We start from the raw sequence: 26841 nt of genomic DNA on the forward strand, positions 1-26841 counted from the left end.
TTAATTTTTTCTTCATAATAAGCAGTTGAAAAAGACGAAATGATGAAAAATATAACTAATTTTACTTTTGACATAAAAACAATAAATTAAAAGTTCCTAAAAAAATTCATTCTTATCACCTTCGATCTTCGACCAAATTAGGTTTAAACTGAGGAAAAAACAAAGAAAGAGTTTTAAAAAATGGCTAGTTTTATAATAGTAAATAGTGACACCAAAATATAAATAAAGATAACATTGGTAGATTTTTAAAAAAAGAATAATTTATTGTAAATAATATAATTTTTGTGCTGTGTTATGTTATGTATGTTTAGTGTTATTATTGTGTCATAAAAGCTTTCAAAACAGTAGATTTATGTATGACCCAAAAATATATACCGGTTGTAGCTATACAGGGTGCGCCAGAACTCGCGCCCCAGAGAAAAATAAGATAAACTACCAGGAACATGAAAAAAAATGTTTACAAATTTCTATCGTCAAAATATTTTGACATTTAAATTTTGACATTTGACTTTTTTATGTCAATTTAATGATACTAATGATCTTGCCAACAAAAGCCACAAATAACATTAAACAGAGTTACAATTTAGAATATAGCTTCCTTTTTTTCCTCTTCTAATAGCCTGTAGCAAAAAAACTTGGAAAATTATTTTTCCAACAGAAATGAATAGAGTCAAAGTGCGAAATTTAAACTCTCATAACTTCGGAAATTATAGATAATTTTTTTAAACAATTTTTCCATGTACTTACCTAGTATCTTACCTTATATGGCATTTTTCTCTGGGGCGCGAGTTCTGGCACACCCTGTATAACTATATAATCTGACGATATACTTTTAGTTTTGAAATAATTCTTAATAAACCAGCTTAAAACGGAATATCAGATTTAATGACGAATAATTGATCAAATAATTTTGTCATGTGCTACTAAATTTTAAGTGATTTTTGTTGTAAAAACAACGAAGTTTTGCGTGAATGCGTCAAAGTCGGATTGGTTTTGCTGTAGCTAAACATGAAACATAAACCAGAGCTTACACACATTATGAATTGTGTAGCTTTTGGAAGGTATTTCTTTAGCGTGGTTTTTGTTTTTGATTTAGTTAATAATAAATTTGGTAGTGAATTGGCCTGTGTATTGTGCAAAATTGGTTCTATTTTGATGTGTGTAAACGCAACATGGCGCGGAATTTATGTGTGGTGTGTGTGCTGTTTTGTTAAAAATAAATGGGAAAGCGTAAGTGCGTTTAGTTAAAAAAACCAATTGAATTGTTTCCGAGTCCTATTGGTTTTTACCGGATATGGTAAAACCGAATCGAGGCAAATCTGAGTGTGGAGGGCTTTCCAAGATAAGTTTTAAAATCCGTAATTAAGGAATGCTTTAAAGCGGAGTGTATCAGCCTCTTAGCGCGAGGCATTCTTAGTTTGAAGGCCTAGCAAGGCACATTTCCGCCAGTAAAAGCGTAGTTTATGATGACGCGTTATCGTGTTCTTCTGCACAGGTCCGGACTTATGTCGCCCCGGAGATTAAGCCCCTCGCTCGAATCCATTACGAGTGGATGTTAGACGTTATTATTATTTGCTACATATTAATTTACACAAAGATGCCGGAGATGAATACCATAAAGCGTAAAAACAACACTATAAAGGTTGAAGAGATCTAATATCGGCTCTTACACCCGTTTTGAAAATGCACGCATAAAATATCCTGATATTTTTGTCGCTGATAACATAGAAAGAGGATTGCTAGTTTGGCGCATTGTTATTCATGCGATTAATGCGGAGGGCTGCAAAAACTTCCACTGAAATTATTGCAACTGTGTTAGGCTAATTAAACGCGTGATGTTTCAAGTTGTGCGACCGTGAATGCGGCCTAACATTCAATTTTAAGAAGGGGTGGATTTTGGTGCTGTTTCGAGTGTTCATTAATTTATACAGACCACACATATTCACCCTCGCTTACTAAAATGCCCGAGTCTATACTCAAGTATGGGCTAGATATAGATATCAGCTTGACATCGGTTGACCTCCCGAGGGTCACAAATACGCCATTCAGACAAAATATAATCATACCGTAGAAGGTTCGAGATATTACTGCCCCTATAACATGATACAAATATTCCGCTTTCAAATATGGGACACAATCACCACAAATCAAAAAGATTCACATTTTTGACCAAGTGTACCAAATTTGGTGGAGATGCCGGGGTAAAATTTTGTAAACTTAATTTAAATATGTAACACTTTTATTTTAACAATAAACATTTCACAAAATATAAAAAAAACACGCAAAACAATGTATGCAAATACTAATTTAAAAAATATTTTAATGAGACTAAAATAACTTATATAAAATAACTGTATTCTGATAGGTCAAATCGTACAATTTGTCAAATTATTAATAGTAGTTAGTAAAATTTTTAGAAACTTAACATTGCTTTGTAGATATGTCTCTGGTAAGAAATTGTATTTGGCGGTTTGTAGTTTCTATTGTGTTTCAATTTTTGGAATTTGTGTAAGGATAAAAATGCAGAAAGAAGATTTCATTGTTTTGAAAGGAGTTTAAGCGTGAATTGTAGAGAACGTCAGTTTCCCGAGCGTTTGAAGTATTATTAATTCTAGAGGCCTCACACATACACTGTTGGTTTAGAAAATGCTATAGTCTCATTCGATAGCATTTATGCTCTAGTTAAATATGGTCTAAATGCCAAGCTGATACTGATTGATATTTATACATGCGGTTTTATCCTTTTTCGTGTTGGAGAGGGGAAGCACGCAAAAAATTGTGGATTAAATCAGATGCGATATTGTTTTTGAATGAAATTACGCAATTTGAACCGGTGGGTATTGGGCAATAATGCTTCTGTTTAATCCCACTTGTAATAGAATTGGCTGTTTAAAACACTCTGTCTACGTACTAAATACGAAACTGGTCAAGTTGAATTTAATAATGTTTTTAATTAATGTTTTACATTAGGTAATAAAACCATTTATTCGTTGTTTTACAATTTTATTTTGTAAGTGACGCTGAATTTGGGTGGACGAGCCAGGAGTGATTTTTTCGTTACCCAAACACTTGTACAATGCATTTTGAGCTTAGAAATGAAGTTTGATTTATTTATAAAATAACGCAAAATCAATAGACAATAAACGTATCGACAAACGTATTTAAAATTTTCACTGCGACTTGAAGATAAATGCAAGCCTTAATTACACGCGACTAATAAAAGAAAATAAATTATTTTAAATGCAAGTTTAAATTTAAATTGCCGTAAATTATTAATTGTAAACAAATCAAAAGTCAAAATTGCTGCAGTAGTAACAGTTACGTAGTTGTAAATTTAAATTTAATTACAATTCAATTGACATCGAATTGTAAATGACATGTAAAGGAATATTAATGGTTACGGTTTATTTTTTATGAACATTCGGCTAACTGTTGCATTTTTTGTTTAGGAATTAGACATATTTCTGTAAAGATGCTACCAATGTCCTTAAAAACTGAAAGCTAAAAGCTTTACTTTGTCGTAACCTGGCTTGGGATATTATAATTTCAGGCAACGTGCCAGGCGCATTAGACTCATGCATAATAGTAACTTCCATAATCACCTAGCTAATTACCAGCAATTAAATAAAATTAAATGAAAGTAGTGCGATAGTGTCAGAGGATAATTAGGTAGAAATTGAATAAATTCATGGGAATTGGCGCCGATCTGAACATGATACTGATAATGCAAAACCGGAATGAGCGATGACAATATAGCCTAAAATTTCACGACAATTCGCATAGCAATTAATAGAGGAAATGTAACACATTTTGGGTCCGCAAATGTTTTCCATCCCTTGTGAATAATCCCTACTCCGGTTTCCAACGACATTGTCCTGTGTGCGTTCATTGAGGATAAATTATTTAACGGAGCTACAATACAAATCGGTATTCATGACTTTATTATGTTCAATCTTTAATCTAGTCTATTCCTCAGGCGGATTCCCGGAGGAGCGAACTACTGTTTACAGTGCCGAGTTCACCTTTCCCCATCCAAAGACTGATCTCGCCGTTCGGGATACCTTTCGCTCTGAAGGGACTGCGAAATTGCTTTTCAAAATATTTATAGTCTAATTTCATTTCAGCTTGTGTGTGGTATATTTTGAATAATCACTACTTATTTACGCGCCTAACTGATTCCCAGCTTGCTACTAACACCCGTCCAGGTGCAATTAACTCGGAATTAATAGCGACATAAAAATTCGAAGAATTCGGATCTACAGCCGAATTAAAAGATTTGTGAATGACAAGCTTTAAAACGCGACGGTTGCTACATTCTCGTGTAAGCAATAGTTTTTGTTAAATTTTAAATAATAAAGCTTCTTCTTATTGCATGCAAGTTTTGTCTGGTGTTGTGTAATTTGTTCAGACAGCTTTTGCGCTTCCTAGATAAACATTAATTAATATAACACATGGCAGGTGCAGACAGCAGTAAGAGGGAGATTTCTCCATTTAGGAGCGAGTTTGTAGTACCCCGTACGATGCACGCCAGGAAGAAACGAATTATTGGAAGTGTGGAGCGCTAACAAACTTCAATTTACAGCAGCAATAATACAAGCACAGACCGTATAGTTTTATTTGACTTTTAAGAGTAGCTCGACGTTTAAAATGCAATAAAGCATCTTATAATTGTAAACGAGCTTTCGCTATGTTTGCTACATTCGCTTTTCTATACTGAATGCGTTACACGCAACTGTTACCGTTAAACGTTCACAAAAATTGTTTTTACATCTGACACTAACATCTGCTCTAGTTTAAATTTGACGCCGCTTTCCAGGTCAAATGCTTTTTCACTCATTGGATCCCAACGATATAACTCAGCTTGCACACATTAATTTTGGACGTTTTGTCTATTTCTGCACCACTTCTCAAACTCGTATTCGATTAACTTCTGCATATGCACCACTACCTCGAGTCGCAATTTTTCCATTTTATTTTCGGGCATAATGGCAATTTTTCAATGGTTTGTTGTCAGCTAGTAACACTAGCATCGTGTCAAGTAATACTCTCATTACTAAAGTCGATATACAGTGACAAAGCGAGCTTAAGTTGTAAACTTTGCCCCAAGTTTAACAACGAAAAGTTTTGAAGCACGTTAAATGATAATATCGATTATTCAATACCGAAATTTATATAAATATCATATTTTTATAGATGACGTAGAAAATATTTTTTATTACTGTGCGTTGAAATAAAACCTCATAAAAATTGAATTTAAAGCTGTTATATCGAAAAACAACAAAAGTGCATTACTGAAGCTATAATAAAACGTTGGTACTTGGTCACATTTTAGTGATTCAGCTTTATTTGGACAGACTGTACCTGGAAATTGAGACACCCCCAGTTCTTTCCTTATTTATTCTGCTACACAAACTCGACTCGATATTTCACTACTAATAAACCCCTGTCAAGTCACTTACAATTTACTCAAACAACATTACTGTCTTTTTTGTAACGGAAATGACATCAAGTTTGCAATGCGAAATTGCAATATTCTCTTGGGTGTTATTTGCTTTATTGTTGACACACTGGTAGAAAAGATTGCAAAATAAAAAACAAAAACTACCTCTTTTAACGGAATGCAGGGAAATATTCAAAGTATAAGATATGCTGCAATGATAATAATAAAATGACAACCAAATGCCTTTATTATAGGGCAACAGTAATTCGGAAATTTTATGATTGTATAAAATCTTCTTCTCTTGCTCGTGTGTTTGCTCCCAGTTGGCTCTAGAAATTGCATGTTAGGTGTAATAAACTGTTCTAGTCAACGGTGGTGGGCGACATTATACACTATAAAAACAGACACATGGTAAAGAGTTTTTTCAGTTACGATCTACCGGTAAAGGACGCATTTTGATTATGCTATCACATCCGCGGCCACTTAAATAATTCCCTATTCAGTGTTCTTTACAAAATATTATCCTACCAACATTTTTCGGCAATGTTCCTTCACTTTTTACAAATCTTTTATTTTAACTTTCGGTAAAATATGTGGTTGTTAGCATAGATTCGTTAAAAGAAATTTGGTTCAATGAAATTTGAGAAGGAATATTTTAAAAGTATAAAGTCCGCCACGTGTGCAGTAAAGAAGTTGAATTAATTTGCCAGACGTAATTGTTAAAACGAATTCAAGTTCTCTGTCGCACAAGTGGGATGCTTTACATTTTCTGCAACTAATTTAGTGTTGCGAAGTTTTATGTTTGTTATGTTGGGAATTTCAAAATGAAGAATTAGAGGTTGTTGGAAGGTTAAAACAAAAATCAAGGTCAAGGCACTTTCAGCTTAGAAATCTCAATTGTTTAAATTTTGTTTGGAGAAGTTGGAAGAAAGTAATAATTACTGTCGAGTCATAAAGCGCAATGATTCCGTTTGATGGGTGGAAAGGCGGAAATCTGGACTAAAATGACAACATGAAAACGGTGGCTAAGTCATAAACTTTTAAAAACGCTACCGTTTTGAAATACGTATATTATAGAATACGTATTTTATTTTGTCGCATTTATATGCAGGAGAATTTATACACAATAAAAGCAGCAAAATGTCGAAATGTAGCAGTGATGGCGTCAGCGTTCGGTGGTCGTACTTGATGTTTCAATATCGAGTTGGCGTAGACACGGAATTGTCGTTGATATTCCTATCACGAGGATAGTGTTATTTCGGACACTTCGCATTCATTGCCATTCCAACTACACTCAAAAAGTTTGCAAAACTACGCCAAACTGGGAACTTAATAAAATTCAAGGATAACACCAACTTTTCATGTTTATTTACTGTTTACAGGGTATTTATCAACCATTTTCGCATAATTGGATTTTTATCTTCTATACATTAATTAAAATTAAAAACATTTCACATTTATTATGACTGACGGCACTGCTAAACCAAAATTTTGTTCCAGCAGCAAATTTTTTCAAATTTTAATGAAAACAAGATAAACAACATTATAACTTAACAAAAAGCTAAACAATGGCTAGATAATTTGCAAATGTTTATTTTGTATAACGTTACAGTTTACACTATACTGCTTTAGATAGATAAAAAATTAACGAAATTTTAATATTGAAATAAAACTTCAACACAAATTTAAATTTATTCGGAGTGTAATTAGCTTTGATATTGATTGTTTCAAGGGCCGATTGCTTGAAGCATTGGTAATACTCTTCTGAGTGAATTTTTCCGACAAAGCTCTTGAAGTCTGTTAATGCATTTCCAAATATAAATTACTTAATCACATTAGTATTATGACTTGAGCATTAATTAAAGGAGAAACACGATATTAAATTTAGAGAAGAAAAAATTTGTTAAAAGGAAGAAAAATACGTTAATCGTTCACGACATGAAAATTTACACCAATTACTGAAAATTCACTTACATGCAATCTATCGATTGATCAAAATGTTAGTAAAGTAATTTTCCCAGGATATATAGCTTGCGGAAGAAGGAAATCATTCATCATCATAACATATTAGGCATGAAAAGGGATGTCCTAATACAAATTTAATATTTGTTTTGAAAAATTTGCTTTTCATTTGAAAAGTGATGAAACGTAACAAATTCTTAGGTAGGTAACGTAAGCAAGCTGCTAAATAAATAAATTTGTTTCATGCTTTATCTGAGAATTCCCAATAGGAGTCAATTTGCATTTTGAATGTTAATTGAATTCTAATTTGTGTACAAAATGTTGAACAATTTGAAGAGCGTGACGTAGGTGAGACTTGCTAAGTGGCCTTGGGACATGGTGTGCATTACCGTGAGGGGCGCAAATTTCCAATTTTAGATTACAATTTCGGATTAAATTTGCACAAAAAATATCGGAAGAGATTTGATAATGCATCTGCGACAGGTAGCATTCTCGATATCTTGCAACTCTTGCACGGCTTAGATTAAAAGATGAAGCTTTGCGCGCATTTCAATAGATCCTTGATAATAGAAACTCGAATAACTTCTTGTGAACTGCAACTAGTAGAATATTCGACCGAACAGTTAACAATTGTTTGTGAGGAGTCTCTTTGGCGCCTACGCATTAATGCAGTCCAGCCGCGACACAAAGTCCACAGCTTTGATAACCAGAGAATGTGCCACTATATAGAACAAAAGAATTGTGTAAATTCGTCTCAATATACTCAGCCAACATATTATTACGAAAGGAGTTATGGTACAAACGGCTATTCGGAACAATCCGACCGATTTAATATAGAGTGATATCCTCGGCGACGATGTGTCACTAGGTTAAATTTTATTCTTTTAGGCACTTTGCGCCAAATCTTAACTCCGACATTTAAGATAAAATTCTTAAATTCTTGTAAAAATTTATAAAAAAATGACAGGTAACAACGCGGCATTCGAACGCAGAATCATTGTTATTCCAAGTGATCAACTTGTGTTCAATTCCCTGACCTGTATTTCCGTTATGTCTAAATATTTACTACCTGTTTCCACAGTATTATTTTCTAATGAATTAATAATGTTTTTAGCTTTTGCGGCAGCCGATTTTTATTAAAATTTCCGTTATGTGTAATTTACATATTTTTACAATAAAATGTTTCATATTTTTTCTCAAATACACACTACAATAGATTTTCATTGAACGTTCTATACTTAGTATCATAACTAATTGGGCTATAAAACGAAATATTTTCGATTAAAATTCATGTTGGTAATAATTCTTTATTGCAGTACTTTGGGAATTCTAAGTCTACACATTATGCTTCACCACACGATCCGTATTGTACATACCTACCTATTGTATTATCTGGTAAGCGATAGAATGTTCACAATAAAAGATTCAGCTTTTACAAGTGAATAAAAATAACTCTCCACCAGTTTTCATTTTCCAAACAATTCTTTTTTTGGAAACTTTACATAGTTACAAATAATTTTAACTCTGATTTGAAAAAACACGTGCGAATTATCCGAAAATAATTTTAGTTAACGAACAACACATACTAACATTATTTTTTTCATGTTCCAGTATACAACAATTAATAAAGTAACAGCGTGTACTTTATTGGTGAGCGGTTAAAGATGTTTTTGCCATTTTTAGTTTGTAATTTCATTGTGGTATACCACAACGTAAGTATAAATATTAGAAAAATGTGTCTAAAGGTTCAAAATTAATGAATTTGTTTTCGACAAAAATGTATGAAATCGATTATAGGTAAATGAATTTGTGATGTTTGTATGTTTGGAGGAAACAGCAGGGTACGAGCGGAAATGCGATGTTTTTACTTTGCCGGATAAATACGTAAAAAATTAAAAGAGCGGATTTGGTCTTCGAAAGTAGCCTAAATCTGCAGAGACAGCGGAGATAACAAGAGAAAGATGTTTTGGAATTTATTTTCATATAAGGCAAAGAAGGGAAAGCTCGTTTGCTTGTAGAAAATGATTTGGGAGGTAGCGCGGTTTTGTTAGGAAAATTTGATGACGTCACCTGTAGTCATAAAATATGCAACACTATCTACTTTATAATAATTTGCGCGGATTAACGAGGAAAACGTAATCTGTAAGTCTCTGCTTTTAAGATAACTGCAAAGTAGCTTACGCATTTTAACATCCGTAGAAACAGTCTATTATTCATAGAGGCAGTGAAAATTTCTTAATAACTCTAAGGACGCGCGGTGGAATAAATCATAATAACGGTAATCTTGGCAATAGTGTGAATGAAAAGGAATGTTCCTCGAATACGCGCACATCAATACGTTGTAAATATGAAATGATGGTTAAAGAAATGCCTTTTATGTCTTTGTAAAACAAATCGCATTACCTACTAGAGAAATATACATAGAGCGACTACTATTAAAGTTGCCGTATTCAACTTATGTACCTATTATAAAGTTAGTGTGTAGAGTAGCGCGTATCAAAAAAAATTTTGTAAAACTTTTAACGCTCGAATTTATTAAAATATAAAATGTTAAGACAGCGCCTTAGCGCAACACATAAAACAGTGTGAGTAGTAAGGTGACTCAAGGGATGAATGTTTCACGCTGTCATACCACCATATTATAATATGATATAAACTCTTCATTCTCAGTTATCTACAAGCACGTCAAGGTAAAGGCATAATGCAACAATTCCAACCGAAACTATTTGCTCCGGAATTGTGCGAACCATTATGCTCACTCTGTTATAACTCTAATACACACATATAAATAATTTGAATAACACAGATTATTTTCAGCACGGTACTAACTTTACTAGGGATATTACCCTGTTAATGCATATACTGCGTATACTAACTAGATATGCAAGATTTTACCGGTTCCGGAACCTGTTCTGCTCATTTCAGATTAAAACTTAAAAAAAAAAACTAGAGTTAAAAAACAAGAGCTGCGCTAAGTAAACTTGCAGAATAATTTTAATAAATGACTTTTCTGATATTTCGTAATATACAAAATATTTTACCAAGTAGCAAAAGAATTTCTTTTACAATTTTTTGAAGCACAAATACGAGTAAAATGCTTCATACTTCTTTCTCTTAAAGTCAGTTTACAACTTCAAATAAAATAAATTGGTGGTTTGAGTTTTATAATTTAATATACCATATACTTTATATTTTCAAATTAGAATAATATTTTAAACCACAAGATGTAAGCTGTGTTATTTGAAGTTATAACAAACATTTCTAGTTATACTGTTTTGAATATGTACTTTTAATTGATTTCAATACGGAAATCGTCTTTCATTTATGTCAATTTGTTATTTTAAACGTAAATTGTTACTATCAGATAAGTATTTTTAACAAAATATTTGTTAATTTAAAATATAAAACAAAAAAATCAATAAATTTAACACGATTTCTAATTGAGCAGCAAAGTGCTTAGTCTGTGAATGGTACAGATTATTTAAATTGTTTAGATTTGAGTGTGTGTTTTTCACGAAAATTGACAGATGCTTGTTAGAAGCAATCGGTTTGTTTCTTTTAGCTTGTATAGGCACCAGTCAGGATATTCCTGTCCTATTATTAAACTGAACGATCGGGATTTGATCTATTATGGAGCGATAATCCAGCCCAGACACCCGATATGATTGGTAATGCTTGTTGTGCTGATTTTGTAATCAAGGATCCTTTCTAATAATAATAATTATTGCTGCCGTAATAGCAATATTAATATTAGGATTGAGAAAAAAAAACGAATTGCAGACATTTTCGTGTTATTAGGCAAAATTGACGCAATTATATGAGAAAATTGAGTTTAGTTGAAAAAAGTAAATGTGTCGAAATCTCGTTCGCAAGCGGAATTACTCTTTATCCGACCCTGATCATTCCTGGACGGTTTTAAAAGGACGACAGCCATCACCGTTGACGCCAGTTATATAAATCTAACGGTTTTGGCCGTGAAGTTCCCTCAATGATCGCTTGTAAGATTAATTTTCTCATTGATCGCGCTGGTTCTTAGAACTTGCACACTCAGTCAACACTAACATAAATACTTTTGTAAACTCATAATTTTGTTTACCGTTTCCTCAACTTTTGTTTACTTCTTTACAATCGCATTTTCTTATAAAAACTGACGGGGAAATTTCTTTCAGCTTTATTCCATCACGCGATTTTATCTACTTGAATATCTCCAGATTTGCGGGAAATTTCGAAAAAATAATTAACAAAGAACTGGCTTTACAAAAATTTCATTATTCTCTTAGTCCAGCTAAATCAAACGCAATACTACTGTCCTAATTAACTTCCTTTTGTGATCACCGACAGGGCGTTATTAACCTACCCTGGAAAATACGCAGCATGAATTTGTGCATGTATTATAAACCTCCACAAAACATCAACGATATGCACTCACCTAAAAAATCAGCATTCCGCATGCAAGAAAAATTCTAAAATGCACGCGATTAACACAACTTTCTTATTTTTAACCACAACAGTCGCAACTAACACCAAATCAATACCATCAACAAAATAGCTGAATTCCACACTCAAAAAACACAAAACTACATATTTCAGGTCAAATTTATTCCAAAATCTTGTGTTCTTTCGACGTCAACACTATAGAGCACAACTTAAAGCTTTCTGTCATAACAATATTTTTTATGCACAGAAAAGGGAAGAAATTAAAATAAGTGTAGCTAATCAATTCACGGAAATTTAATTACAATTTTTTCGTAATTAATGCAACCACAATTGTTTTGCGCTTTAGTATGTCTTATATCAACTAAATTTAAAAATTAAATGAGCAGTTGTTCCTATGTATTTAAATATGTATAGCTTTTATGTTGAATATGGCATCTCGCATATGAGAATTTTGTTTAAAACTAATGGTGAGATTAGCGGGTGGATAAAGTGAACAAAGAGAACATACAGAATGAGTAAAGCAACAGATGTAATCTCCTTTAACTGCATTTAACTGAGTGTGACGTACATAAACAGGTACATTTTGGCATATAAAATGGAGATCAAACGATTGACACATCGGAGTGGAAATAAGCGTACAAAGCGTGAATTTAATTTTTGAATTAGTTATGAATAAAACAAATTAGAGAAAAAGGAACGATTTTTATCAGGTGCAGTAAAAAGTGTAGTAAAGTTTAGCGAAGGTATGCTAAGAACACTATCTTTTATGGTGTCGCTATAAAAGTTCCATGTGTATGTGCTGTGTATTATTTTATAAGTTGGTGTACCTACAGCGTGATGAATCTGTGCGGTTTCGTTTAGAATTAGCAATTTAGGTGTGTAAAGTAAGTCGTTAGGAAAGTAGGAAGCCAATGTATAATACAAAATATCTACATTGGAATGCTGATGTAGACTGGGACTACATTATAGAGTCCTATAAAAGTTTAGGGCTGAGGAATTATGTGAGGTGGATGTAATGAGACGAGTTTCATCAGTACTGCGGTGAAATAGTAAAAATTGTGAAATGACATTCAAGGAGTGGGTATCGATTATTTACGACATTGCGACACGTGATGTTCCGTATAATGGGTGTATTAGGAAATAAAGTTCCGATGGCGAAATAAATAATGACAGTTATTCATTAGTTGACGAATGTTTGTCGGTGCGACAGTTATAATTAATTAATGCAGTTTGGAATTAGTGTGATCCCACTTTAGGTCCCAACCGACCTAAAATTCGACAGTAAATAGTAGATTTTTATTTGTTCGCCTTCGTAATATTTATAGCAGGACAACGTGAAACTCTTTAAATATTTCATGTTTTGCGCTCCTGAATGCGTAGCAGTTGCACGGTTACCAACATAAAACTTTTTCATAAGTAACACGCTTGCGATATTTGCTTTGGGGAAGTTTATTGCACTTTTATTATGTGAAAATGAATGAACGTGCTCGAGCCAATAAAACCTCTTTAATAAAATTTCTAAATATATACATATTTGCTCTGAGGAAATTCTGCATCTCCGTCAAGCTAAATTTACGGTTTGATGGATTTCTGTAATCTTTTTCTAGTTGGAAATTAAAAGATGAATTAGTTACGTATTTATACCTCACACAAGACAGATTCAAATAAGTGTCAATATTTCAAACAGAAGTATGAAAAAATGACAAACTGGAAAACTTGTACATAATTCGAGTATATTTTAGGCGCATTGACTGTAATAAATGGCATAAAATGAGAACGTGATATATTTCTCCAGTGTAGGAAATATATGTTTGTGTGTTAATGCGCTGTTTGTGAGTTTTTCGAGATTTTGAGAGATTTTCGAAAGCACGTGCTTATTGAGGTTATTGAGGATTGTTATTTTATCTTGCACTTTTCCAACAACTGAGTTTTTAAATATGTGAGCTGTGAGCTACTGACTTTATCGGGTGAAATGTATGAAAATCTTGCCTGAAGTAGGTATATCATTTCCGCTTAAGTTCTTTTTACCTATGCACATAATTGTTTGAGAAAATCCTCTTTTCTAAATTTGGGTTTATCATTATATTCTTTTTTAACATTTGTTCTAGTCCACATATATTAATATAAATGGCGAGATCCTAACGTTTAATTTGGAACATAAACACGGACCATTGTTTAGGACAAGGAAGAACTCGAAACAATAAAGAATAAAGGAAAACCAGGTTATTTAAGCTTGCAAATTGTAGCCCAAACGTCCGGAAAATATGTCTAATTCCTAAATACTATGTCAAGAAGCGGAATGAAATTACTCATTTAGTGTTTTATAATGAATCGCATTATTTAAAATTTTAATTTTGCGGAGATTATAAAATAATTAGTATATATGGACTTACGATATTTCGCCGAAAGCGGCGAAGGCTTCTCTCAGCGTCTGCGTCTCTATTTCGGGACTCAGGTCTCCGACGAAAATATGGTGGTGCTCTGGAAAGAAAATTACATTAATTATTGAAGGACCAGAAGGCAGAAATGTACACAAAACTAGCAGATCGCTCGGAGGTATAAATTAACCGGTAATCTGGTTTTAGAATAGTCTGATCCTCGACCAACACCATGCACCCTCGCACAATTCGAGCAAGGCTCCCCTTTTTGCATCAATTATGCCCACAGTTTCTAATTCCGCGATTACGCAATGTTTGGGGTCATCAATTAATCGCTACTATTTATAATGCATGCACATTTCGTGCCCTTCCAACCCTACAGAATTTATTCTTTAATTAAAATTTCGCCCTGTTGGAAATGCAGTTGGCGCTTTTTAAAAGCTTATGTGGCGGAGGTCAGCTCAAGTCGGGGTTAAGTCGTTACGACTTATTGTTGGGGCAAGTGCACCGCTAGAGACAAGAGTAACCGCAACTCAAGTCTATGTTCGGGTTGTGTGATCTGATCGGAGTCGGTTTATCGATCTACAGAGCAGCGAACTGCGAAGCGAGGATTATGCCAGGACAAGTTTATCCTTGCGACTGTCCGCCGTCACACATTCCCGAAACCTAAATAAAAATTAATTGGTATGAAAATAACAAATTTGATTATGTTCCAGAAATATCACAACTAGTCTAATATCAGCTTCCATTTTTACTTTTTATAAATCGTTACGGTGAAAATCGGCTATTTTAAAATTCCTGTTTCTTTAGAAATAAATGTATTACTGGCCCGATTGAAACTGGAATTGAATTTTTTGTAAAGACCTTTGTGGGAAAACCACTTTTACTCCCGTTTAATTTGAATTTAAACAACTTAATAAGTTTCAAAACAATTTTCTCTCTACGTGAGAATTAATTATCTTTTTTAAAATTAAAACCAATTAATGTCCAACTATCAACGTAACATATGTACTCACCTCCGGCAACGACCTTATTGACTTTTCAATTATTTTATCTGTTTACTCTACTTTGAAAATGCAACTTCAAAAGCATTATATCCGTTATAAACTACCATTTTCCATAATTGTCTTTTACACACAACGCTAATAAAAAATGAAAAAAATATAAAAATTGCACTTTGTAATTAATGAATTAGGTGTAGGTGGAAAGAAAATAAGGAAGTTAAATGAAGTTTGTCTTATCTCTATTCATAACACTCTTTCTGAATGAAGGACTAAAAAAACTGTTTCATTGCGTGACTCGTGAGACCATTTATAATAAAATTTTCAAATTTTGCCACGACAGTGCGTAAACTGTCATAGTTTGCCCTAAATCTAATGATAAGAAAATTACAAATCGTCAGCGTTTGTTGAAAGCTTAATACACACTACTTCACCCTACCAACAAAATTGTGGCATCTAATACAAACACATAAAAAATGATAATTCTTTTAAGTAGTTATATTAACCAAAAATAGAATAAAATGTTAATCAAACATTTCTAACAGTCTACCATAGAAAGCTGGTTTTAATGACAGTTATCACCTTCTGTAAATTGTAAATGAATAAATAATAGTATCTCCAAATCTCAAATCTAGCTAGAGTTTATTCTAAAAAGTCAACATTATAAACTGTTTCCGACTACAGTTAATTAGAGCGTGTTTTTTATCCGCAAATTTTTTGACCATTGCATGTTTATGTTTTTAATGATAAGATTAAAACAATGAGTCATATAACGTTCTTATTCTTGTTCTTGTACTTAGGTCGTTAAGTACGTTTTGTTACAACATGTTATTACGATAGTGTTGTTTCTTATAAAAATACTTTGGTTTAATAGGCATAAATTTCTTATAAGTTTCGGAAGATAATGTTGTAATAATGCATTCATGTCTAATGACTTGCTGATTACCGGTGTTCTAATTTTCAAATATTTTGTGCTAAACACATTTGTTCGTATTTTTATAGCCAGTTTCAAGTGTTTTTTTGCTACCGAAGACAAGATAAATATTCGCGAACGCATTCCACTTAACTTTGTGCGATATTTGTCACCAAAAACTTTTTCCTGTAGATAAAATCAAACTATTTTCCAATAACCACGATTATGGTCCGTTATTCAGAAAATATTTGCTTTGGTTGCTTCCAATTGCTTGATTTTAATTGGACCATTAGTCATGAAACAAATTTCGTTTTCCTATAACAAAACTTGTCGATCACCTCAATAAATTACAACATAGACAGTAGACTATATGGTTCACTACAGAAATGACAAAGATTGATTGCTAAATTGACAACTATCTGCAAGGAAGTAATTGATTTGATTATTAACAAAGTTGAACATATAAATAACGATTGTTGTCTTTTCAAAAACGACACTGATCGAACACTCATTACTCAGTTTTGTTAATTACGTTATAAATGTTATACACATTGATTTGTGAATAATCGCTTTATCAATTAATTGTTGTGCTTTAAATATAATATACTATAATGTATTGATAATGCACAATTGTTGTTAACTCTGGTATATAAATATTTTGCTAACATTGTTTCAGGGCTGAATTATCCACGTAGGTCCAAACCGGTTTTAACGTAAACCGGTTTCCAGTTACGATTATTTCCTAAACCGGTTTGGTATGTTTTAAATAAATTAAGTGTAAGCGCAAAATTATTTAGTTGGCATGTCGTTAATTCATCTTTGGGTTTACTGTTAAATCCGTTAATTCCGTATCTAGCTCCTAACTCTTAATTATTATTCACTTCTCTATGTAAACATAAAGATTAAGCTATTGCAGGCAAGTTTCTCATCTGAACAAATTGAGTCGCTGGATTCAATAATGTGTAGTTCTTTGTAAAATAATTGAATTGGGCATGAAAGTGGTGATGGTTGTGCGATTAATTCACTCATTGTTGGTAACAAAGGTTTTTAAATCGTTGTATGCAAAATTTGTGTATATGCAAAATTTTCTCATATGCAAGAAATAAACAAGCAATTTCCTTAGCGGCACATTTTAGCAAAACGTGTCCAGAGCATGTATACAGAATGATGGGACGATGGACTCGTTGTTGATACAGTAATTGGCGGCTCGTTGTCGTGTCCGCAACCAAAAGCTCCAATGGCTTCCAATATTTGAAATGCGAAGGAATCTTGTATGCAAAATTACATTCTGCTTTTCGTTCTCTTTTTCCTCCGGGTTTTCCTTCCATTCAAGCCGGTTTTCTTTAATTCCAGAACAGTGGGCCGTATTAATTCTTTGTTTTTAAAGAAAATGAAAAACGATTTCCGGTTAATTCTTGTAATTATGTGTTGTTTGTACATTAACTTTACAAAATGCTGTTTTTATACGAAAAAGAGGAAATTTTATTAGGTTTTAATGAAAGTTTTGCTCGAACTAGGGACTTGGCTTTTCTTCCTAAATTATGTAATTCGTTAAATGAGGTTTAGAATTAAGGCAAGTCGCATTAGTTTTTACTCGGTGGATTTTTTTCTCGAGCCTTTATCTCCCCTTCACTACCACAAAAAATTTAATTATTTAAATAACTTCATTCCCCATTAACTATCGCATATTCAAATAATCATTACCAAGCCTAACTTTATACCGACCTCAACTTCGATTAAAACTCTTCCCGCAAAATATCCTTGCCTTATTACCATGACCTGATTTGACACAAGTGTTGCCTTTGTAACCAAACTCTACTAACTACTTTTGCTACTTTTTTGTAAATTAAATTCGTTAGTAATAAGTTAGGAAACAGATTCAAAGCATATTCTAAAAGACGAAAAAGAATTAAAAATACTATTTTAGAACTGAATAAAATTGAATATTAATAAAAATAATAAAATAATTTATAAGAATAATTTGAATAATCGAATTAAAGTTGTTGATATATTTTTTGTCTAAATAAAAAAATAAGCATTTCAGTTATAATAGTAATAATAATAGTAAGTACACAATCGTGTTTTTTGCTTTCCTATTACCCAATCTCCATATTTCCCCAATTTTACTCAATACCAATAGTATGCATGCAACATCGTCTAGATTTTTCCCGTTTCTTTTTCGGTTGGTTTCCGTTCTAAAATATGTTTCGCTCATCTCTTTCTTTTAAGTTGTTACTTCTCTTTTTTATCAAGTTTTATTTTTTGGTAGTTTTCATTTCTAATTCTGTCTTGGATCTCTACAACTTTTGCTCAAGAAATCTATTTCAAAGGCTATAAATTTATCTCGTCGGTTTTTGTAAACTTCTCATGTCTCTGTTCCATATGTTGTTACACTTTGGATCATAGCTGAATAGATCCTTTTTTCTATTTTCCGTTCCTATCGCGAATTAAACATATCGCTCTTGAATTTTTTCGAATTTTAGGAATTAAAAAACATTTCAATAATATTTAAATGTGGTCCATGTTTGTCAACAACAGCAAAAAAAGAGAGATTTGGCACAAACCGTTTATAAATGCATCGACACGAATAAGCTGTAAAAATTGCTTATAATTGTCGAGTTCTAGGCCAGAGATGGATTTTTGTTTGAGCATTTCTTTGGCGATGTTAAGCGGCAATTAAATTTCTGTCGAGTTTGCGTTGGGCAGCGCCGGAATAGCCATGCATGCTGTGTATTAGGTTTATTTGTTCTGACTTGGTCTCGTATCGTAGACGACGACCGCTTTGGCGACGGCAGCCAAGAATGGGCACACAGCCAGACTACCGGACCAATCGTGTGGCATACATTAGAGATGTAGTATCTTTATATACGAGCAAAAGGAACAATTTTATAGATGCACTTAAATCCAGCTTCAATTTATTTATTTTTTATATGGCCCGCCTCGCATTCACGACCTCTGACGCTTAATTGGCCGACCAGATGACAATCCACAAAAATTATTATTTAAAATAACCGTTTCAAAAATACCAAACCGTAAAACTTCTATAAAGCATTAACAAAATCATAAAAAAAACAAAAGTTTATCTTATTTGAATACTTGATTTATTTGAGTTGTGTTTTGAAAATTTCGAAATCTCAAAATATATGCTTCTCTTGTTATTAGCGTTGAATTAAGGGCAGAACTCCCAGCGAAAGCCCAACACGCGAGTTCTAGGATAGTCTCTACAATTGTAATTACATTTGAAAATAATGGTTGAGTAATTGTGAAAGCTCATATTATATCGTTAATAAAAAAAAATGATAATGTATAACAATATCATCTTTTTATATTCCTGTAAAATATTTAAAAATTTTTGATTGATTTCTGCTTCGTATAATATCCGGTTTAGCGTCGTGTCTGTAAAATATCCGACGTTGTTTTATGTAAAGAGATAGAAGTTTGGTGTGAGTTTGAAACCATGATTAATAAAAATTTGATTGTCAATCTGAAAAGTGTGGAAAGATCTAATGAGGTTTTTTGTTCGGGAAGCGGGAGTGCAAGTGTTTTACAGTTAGCTTTGATATCGACGTAAGTGATTTCCATTGCCTTCTGTGGAAGCTGGGTTGCTAACTCCGCATACATAAACTGTGTGGTTTCCTCAATAAACTCAGCCCTTACTGTAAATCACCAATTATGAGTAAAACTCTTCCTGACGTTGAATTCTCCAATCGATGACGTTAGCGTTGCTTATCTGTAAGTCGCACACTCCTGTATTTTACATCAAATCCACAGGTAAACACGGAAAAATCAACATGAATTAAGTTACGGATCCCATTTCACCCCAGATTGACTTCAAAAATAAATAAATCATTTTCCTTTTTATTTGTTATCGTGAATTAAATCGAGAAACACCAACCCTTCCAACAAACCGACCTTTTCATAAATAATCTAATAACCTCGCCAGCTTAAATTATATGAAATCGGAAATCGGCAAGTGCTTCGACATGCAAAACTCTACGAAATTTCAACAAACGCACGCATCAGCTCTCAAAATGAAATTTACAAAATACGAACATTTTAATATCATTTCCTCTATGCAATTACATTTAGACTTATTAATAAGTATCCTGGATTACAAACAATAAAAAAATATTTTACTAAAATGTGACTAAAATGTGTAATAATGAAAACTTGCAAACGTTACATAAAGTTTTGGTCCAATCTGCAAAAGAACAAATCATATCGTCGAATATTTAGAAATGTACGTCTCACAAGATAAACAAACAGAAATTTTATCATGTTATTTATGCAACTTACAATATTACAACACAGGCATAGTGGTGAGCTGTTTTCGACGTAGACAAATACGTTTGGCGTCCTATTTTAAGGTTGTGTTAGTTCAGTAGCGATAAATGTTAAATATTTGAATGAGGACGGTTGTGGTCGGCATAGCAATTGTTTGCGTTGAGTTATTGCAAGTTCTTTTCAGTTTTACTTAATAACTGGTTAGTTCGTGACGTCAAACCGGTTTTAGTCAATATTTTTACTTAGAAGCTTAACAGCTAGACTGCACTTGATACATTTTTTAACCATGTCCAGAAACAAATAGAAACAAAGTAAACTTTAGTTTCTAAGAACTGTAAAGTAAATTTTCTCATAATAACTACCTTTAAATGAACTGTCTGTTGCACAAATAGTTAGTTTTCTCAATTTCAAGTTGCAATGAGTTATGTGAGCGTAGAGCATCGGTTGTATGTTAAATTTATTTAACAAGCTTGTTTTAAAATGCATTTAATGTATTTTTATAGTGAAGTAATAACACATGCCTCGTTAATTATAGTTGATTTAAACAAAAAGGTCATGTTGCAAATTCTGTATCCCGAAGCTATGCTAACTATAAAAAAACTATCTGTTTATAACCACAGATAATATGTATATACATATACATAGGTATAATGGAGCCGTATGTTGTATGTAGGTACATTATTATTTGCTGAACATTTACAAACATTCAAGTAAACATTACTCAGTGTTATAATGTTTATGCAATCAAAAAATATCATTACTGTATTTTAAATAGTCTGTAGAGGCTAAACAAATTCAAATTTACATTTCATGATATTTTATTAATATTTATATTATTGTAAAAAAATATATTCATATAAAGCAAATCCACAACACGTTATTTATGTTCGTTGAAGTTCTGTTGGTTGACGTTCATTTGTAAAGTGTTTATAAAAAGAACGTATATCAAGAGTGTTGTCAAAATTTCATACAAAATTGCATGTTTTGAATAGTAAATAACATTACATAACTGTAAAATTTACCATTTTTTGAAATAAATATTGACTAAACTCAACTAAAAGTCAGTGAAACTTTTACAACACTCTTGTTATACGCTCTTTTATAAACACCTTGTATATGGGATGGCTGCAATTTCGCTTTGGAGATTTCGACTCAACAGTTGAGTTGTTGAATGTTAATCTTCAAGATGATATGTAGGTTGGAGTGAACGGAGCATTCGTATTTCTTTAAGCTGGCATTTAATAGAAGTTTGTAATACTGTGGAACGTGGAATTTGGGATCTGACAAATAATAATATTGTAATAATATTTTTGGTTTCTGATGGATATTCTTAAAACATTTTGTCTTGAATTTATTTTTGCCTCAAAGAGATAACATTGTCCTTTGTGGTAGCGACGCTTCTTTTAAAATGTTAACGTCAGACGCAGGGCAAACGCGCTTATGCTTGAATTTACCTAACATTAAGGCAGTCGGCTTTATCATCATACGGGGTCATAAATTTCACTTTGGTTTCTCTAGTCAATGTTATATTGTTCCAGAGGTATTCTACGGTTTCACTCACATGGATTATCTGGAAAATATATATACAACCCTACCTAAACTTGTTTATTTTAAATATGAAGTAAAGCCAAAAGCGCGCCAAGAAATAAATATGAAATTTATCATACGGACCTAAACAAATATAGTGGTAGAGAAAGTAGGTACTCATGACTTCATATATCAGGAACATATGCGTCTGTTCAAATATTTCATTACATTAGCAATGCTCTGTATATTTTGATATCACAATTCGGTCAAATTCTTTACAGAAACCCCAAAACAAGCCAGATCTGCCATTTCCACTAGATAATTAACGGTGTAACCAAACTACTTTTGCCTTCTTTCAAAGATTACCAAGATAACCGAGGAAAATTGTGCAAAATAATGAGATTGTTAATTAGCAAGTTATTATTTATGAAACGTTTTAGTCAATCCAAGTAAATTATTAAAGCTTTTAACGAACAAAAAACCCTAAACTAAACACGAGGCGTTCAAGATTGGTCGAATCCTGTAAGAAATTTTGCGCTATATTGGGGACATGTAAAGCTGTGTTGTGAGGAATGCGATCGACCGACGCTTCTGTAACTATTATCTAATAATTAATTAACGTACTAGTTGCCAACTTATAAGAGCTTTCAAAGGATATAATGAAATTCTGTTTTAGGACATTTTGCCTGTCTGTCACTAACATAATTTGCATCACTTTGCTTTCACTAAATCACTATCTTTCCCCACATGAAAACATTAGATTTAAAGTTAATCGTACAAGTTATAAAAAAGCCGTGATCGTATTCACTTTCAGCAACTATCACTTTAGTGAACTCAAACAATCTATAACAACATTACGATGAATACTCACTAATTAAACACGAAATATTGTTTGCGTTTTGAAAGTTTTTCTGTTAAAAGTACATATTTAATTAATTTTTTTATTGCGGTAGTGTGATTTAGCAAGGATGAATGATCCTGTGTAAGCTCGAATTTTTTGTAACAACTTTCAAGGACTTAGCTGAATCGGCGTGTCTCTCGTGACGTTTGGCATTAGAGTTTATCAGTTTATCACATATAAATAAATCAAAAGGGAGAAATATGTTAAATAGTCGAATTTTTTTTGGTGAGCAATCAGTCAATTGTAATGCACCATGAGATATCTGCAGCATTATCTCGTAATTTACAGCCGTCCGCGGTGGTAAATTTTGCATTTGATGTCGTATATATAATTAAAGATAAGAAAAACTGTAATATTCATAAGGTAATTAAACAAGCCCGTTAAATATGCATGGAGCAAGGGTGTTTTATTGTATTTTTGTTTTAAGAAACTATGCCAGCAACAATACACACATTGCCCTCTATATTTCTCAGACTCGGAGTCTCCGACAAACACAAAACACTTCATATTTAATAAAACGTGACAAGATATTGCCACTTTAACTAATGTGAAGTAAAAAATTTCATCTCGACTGACCCAATTCGCAATTAATTTCCCTTCATTTCATTTTTCACTTAATGAACTATTAATTTTTTTAATGCGACGTTTCAAGTAAATTAGAGTTAAACGCGACCGCTTTGTTTACATATTTTTAACCCGCTGACAGGACATTGCGGTCATGCATGTCACTATCTATTGTTGCCTATAATCCCAATAAAGCTCGCTGGAGACATAATGTACGAACACGACAACGACAACTAAGTCCATTGGAACGATTGATATATTGTTAAATATTCCTGAACGTCACTTACTTGAATTATTACCACCAAACCTAATTTACTAGCAACAAAGAACTTTGTCGCTCTACACAAACGACAAACGGAAAACAAAACTAAACTTTGCATGTGAAGAAATATCAATAAAAACATGCAAAACGAAGCCGTGAAAAAAATTAAGAATAAGGAATTAATTTATAACTCATCGTAATCTCAACTACGATCTTATGTTAAATTCTGTCTCCCTTCCTATTTACCAACACACCAACACTACTGGCAACTAACGCCAAAACAAACTAATAAATTAAGTAGATTCTGTTTGAAGTTCACTGATTTGATACAGTTTGTTAATGTAGGTCATTACGTGTTTAACAAATACGTAATTACATTATTTACTTAGCATTTATATAATTAATAGTACTTAAAATACCAAACAAACAATTCAACCTGAAAAATTGGTTGAGCAAATATTTCGATTAGAATTGATACAAAGGCTATAATAACATGATAACCTTTTCATTAAACGGATAGTGATAATGTAATCGCTACTCTCAGTGCTTCGGCTTTCCAACACCAGCCATATTTACTGAAGCTAGCTAGCATTACCACTTCTATGTTGACTTGAATTTGAATCTTCTCATACATTGTCAATAATGTTTTTGCTTCAATGTCTCATCTTTTTTTACTTAAATATTGATCTAATTCGACCATAAATGTTTTCGGAAATGAGAATAAAACGACCCTTCAAACAGTTTTTTGATTCTTTCAATTGTTTTAATTACATTATACTTTTAAAAGATGCTTACAAAGAAAATGAAACTTTGTTTCTTCTTTTACATAATCTGCAAATCGTAACTTTTTCAAATCGACTTTTGTAAACGCAGATGCGTTTCATTTATGTCTCGAAACTATTTGAAGACGTAACTACCAAAGTTCGGCACTCATACCGTTAAATATTAGGCTATAGAATCAAACATTTCAGAAAAAAATAATTTTAATAAACTGTACTTTGAAAATACCTTTAAATTCCTGGCCAAAAGAGCTCGAAATTTATTCGTGTTTCAAACATCTGATATTGTCATTAATAAATCGCATTTTATTAAAATTCCTTGAGTTCTGAATTTGATAACGTCAACTCAATATATTAATAACGGTAGATACTTCTTTTCTTATTTCTCACATTATTCCTATAATATTAGGTACTACGATATCATTCAGAATAATATTTTTCCTGTCACGTCTCTGCAGTATTATCATCAAAATTTTCTTTTAATTTTTATTTAAACTGATACAAAATTTTTGTAATTAAAAATTTAGAAACCATTCAATATTTGTATTCTCTGTATCACGTCAACTTCTCATTAAAACTTGTTTAGTTTCTCTGCCTGCTGAAAAAATCGCTATTCATAGCCTGCTTCCGCTTTGCCTTGTTAATCTTTCTTAGCATATAGTTTTGAAAGTTTGTTATTAATTATATCAAAACAAAATAACATAATAATTAATCAGGTATTGCATACAATAAACTAATAATAAAGAAATACTGTTTTACGACAAACTTAATTCGTCTACAATATTACTCAATGTAGAACGTAGTTGCAGTTTTCCATATACTAGAACTGTAAAATTACGGTTTTTGGATTCACTTTGCTTTTTATTCAACAATTTTTTTGCGTTCTTTTTAAAAAAATATATTTTTTTTAAAGTCAAATTATTAAAAAAATATGTATTATCAATTTCTTGAAAAAATAAGCATTTCAAGAAAATATGTTTTCTGTTGTAATATAGCAAGTGATATTATGAATGTGAATGTAAATTTTAATAATTCTAGTATAACAAATGCTCAAATAAAGTCAAACATTTAAACAGAAATTTATTTTAATGTGTCTAAAAATTTTATGTGGTACTAAATATCTAGTGTTAAAAAATGTCATAAAAACAATGCATAATAAATTTAAAATCTATCAATTAATCATTACAGTAATAAAGGAGAAATAAAATAACGAAAATTTAAATTTTCACCGATTTCGTAAAGGTTTATGGAACAAAGTTGACAAAAATGCAGATACGGTGACCTTTGTTTGGGCCGGCTATTAACCTTTATATTCTTAATTGTAATTAATTAGGCGACAAGACTAATTTTTATTTAATTACTATTTTCAAATCGATATCACAGATAAATAAATGTATTTATGGTGGATGCGCCGGGCAATTCTTTCAAAAAATGTCTACGTAGTGTGTTTTGGCTTGATGTAAAAAGTGTTAAAAAGTAAATGAAATGAATTAGTAAAAAAAAGTTTATAAAGTGAACTCAGCAAGTAGCTATGTTGATTAGTAGATATTTTGTGTAAATCAATATTTGCTCAGCAAACGATAATTATTATTGCGGGCACAGTGCTGCGTTCACATCAAATATTATATTCCGGTGAGCAATAAATTCAGCCGTCAGATTTCTCGGTCGCATAAACTTCAGTCGTGCTGAAACGTGTTTGGCACGAACTGTTTTGAGCAGTGGTCTCAGTCTGCAACCGTTCAATCGGTTCTCTTCTCGTCTAGTTAGGAACTCAAACCGTTGAGTGCCAGCAGCATTCCAGAATTGTTAGTCCTTTTTCCTGACTTTGATGTACGTTACGGTTGTGATATTGGTGTAATTAAATAATATATAATTTCTAGCTTTGACATATCAGAAGTTAATAACACAATTTGAATAAAAAGAGTCTACAATTTTGATAAAAGCGCCGGTTTTATACTTTTATGATCACTACACTTTGACAATGGAAATTGAAAAAATAAATAAATAATCCACTTGCTTACTGCCACGTCAAATATCAATTTTTTTTCTATTTGCGTTAATTAACAGACATCATTGGAGCAAACTTTTTGTCTTCGTTGGCCCAGCTGATGTATTCAACAAGACAACATTTTTTTTAGATGAGAGACTACTGTGATTATTCTAAGACCTACTTGTTTGAACATTCAATTGTTATTGTGAAATTCATACTTAATCAAAGTTAGTTGTGTTAGTGCACTCGTTTCAAAAAGAATCAAACGTACAATTCATGTATAATGCATGCGGTAATATTGATTTCTATTGTTGCATTATTTCATTATTTGAGCTGTATTCAACACATTGTTTAATTTTAACTCGCCCAGCAGCTAATTATGCCACTCAATTACCTCTGTGTA

General features: G+C 32.2%; 1 protein-coding gene across 3 annotated transcripts in view; it reads right to left on the bottom strand.

Annotated features, from left to right (window-relative positions):
- The window catches only part of LOC123006876 (nucleolysin TIA-1), a 144728-nt gene that overhangs the window by 23380 nt on the left and 94507 nt on the right, over positions 1-26841 (bottom strand). For all 3 annotated transcript variants that reach the window (XM_044401774.1, XM_044401775.1, XM_044401776.1), the window contains one exon: positions 14233-14320. In XM_044401774.1, coding sequence (XP_044257709.1) covers positions 14233-14320 — 88 coding nt within the window. The remainder of the gene's footprint in view (positions 1-14232; positions 14321-26841) is intronic.

The sequence above is a fragment of the Tribolium madens genome, unplaced genomic scaffold (genome assembly GCF_015345945.1).
Source record: "Tribolium madens isolate multiple individuals breed KSU strain unplaced genomic scaffold, Tmad_KSU_1.1 Scaffold_2;HRSCAF=44;Tcas5.2_LGX, whole genome shotgun sequence".
Taxonomy (NCBI): Eukaryota; Metazoa; Arthropoda; class Insecta; order Coleoptera; family Tenebrionidae; genus Tribolium; species Tribolium madens.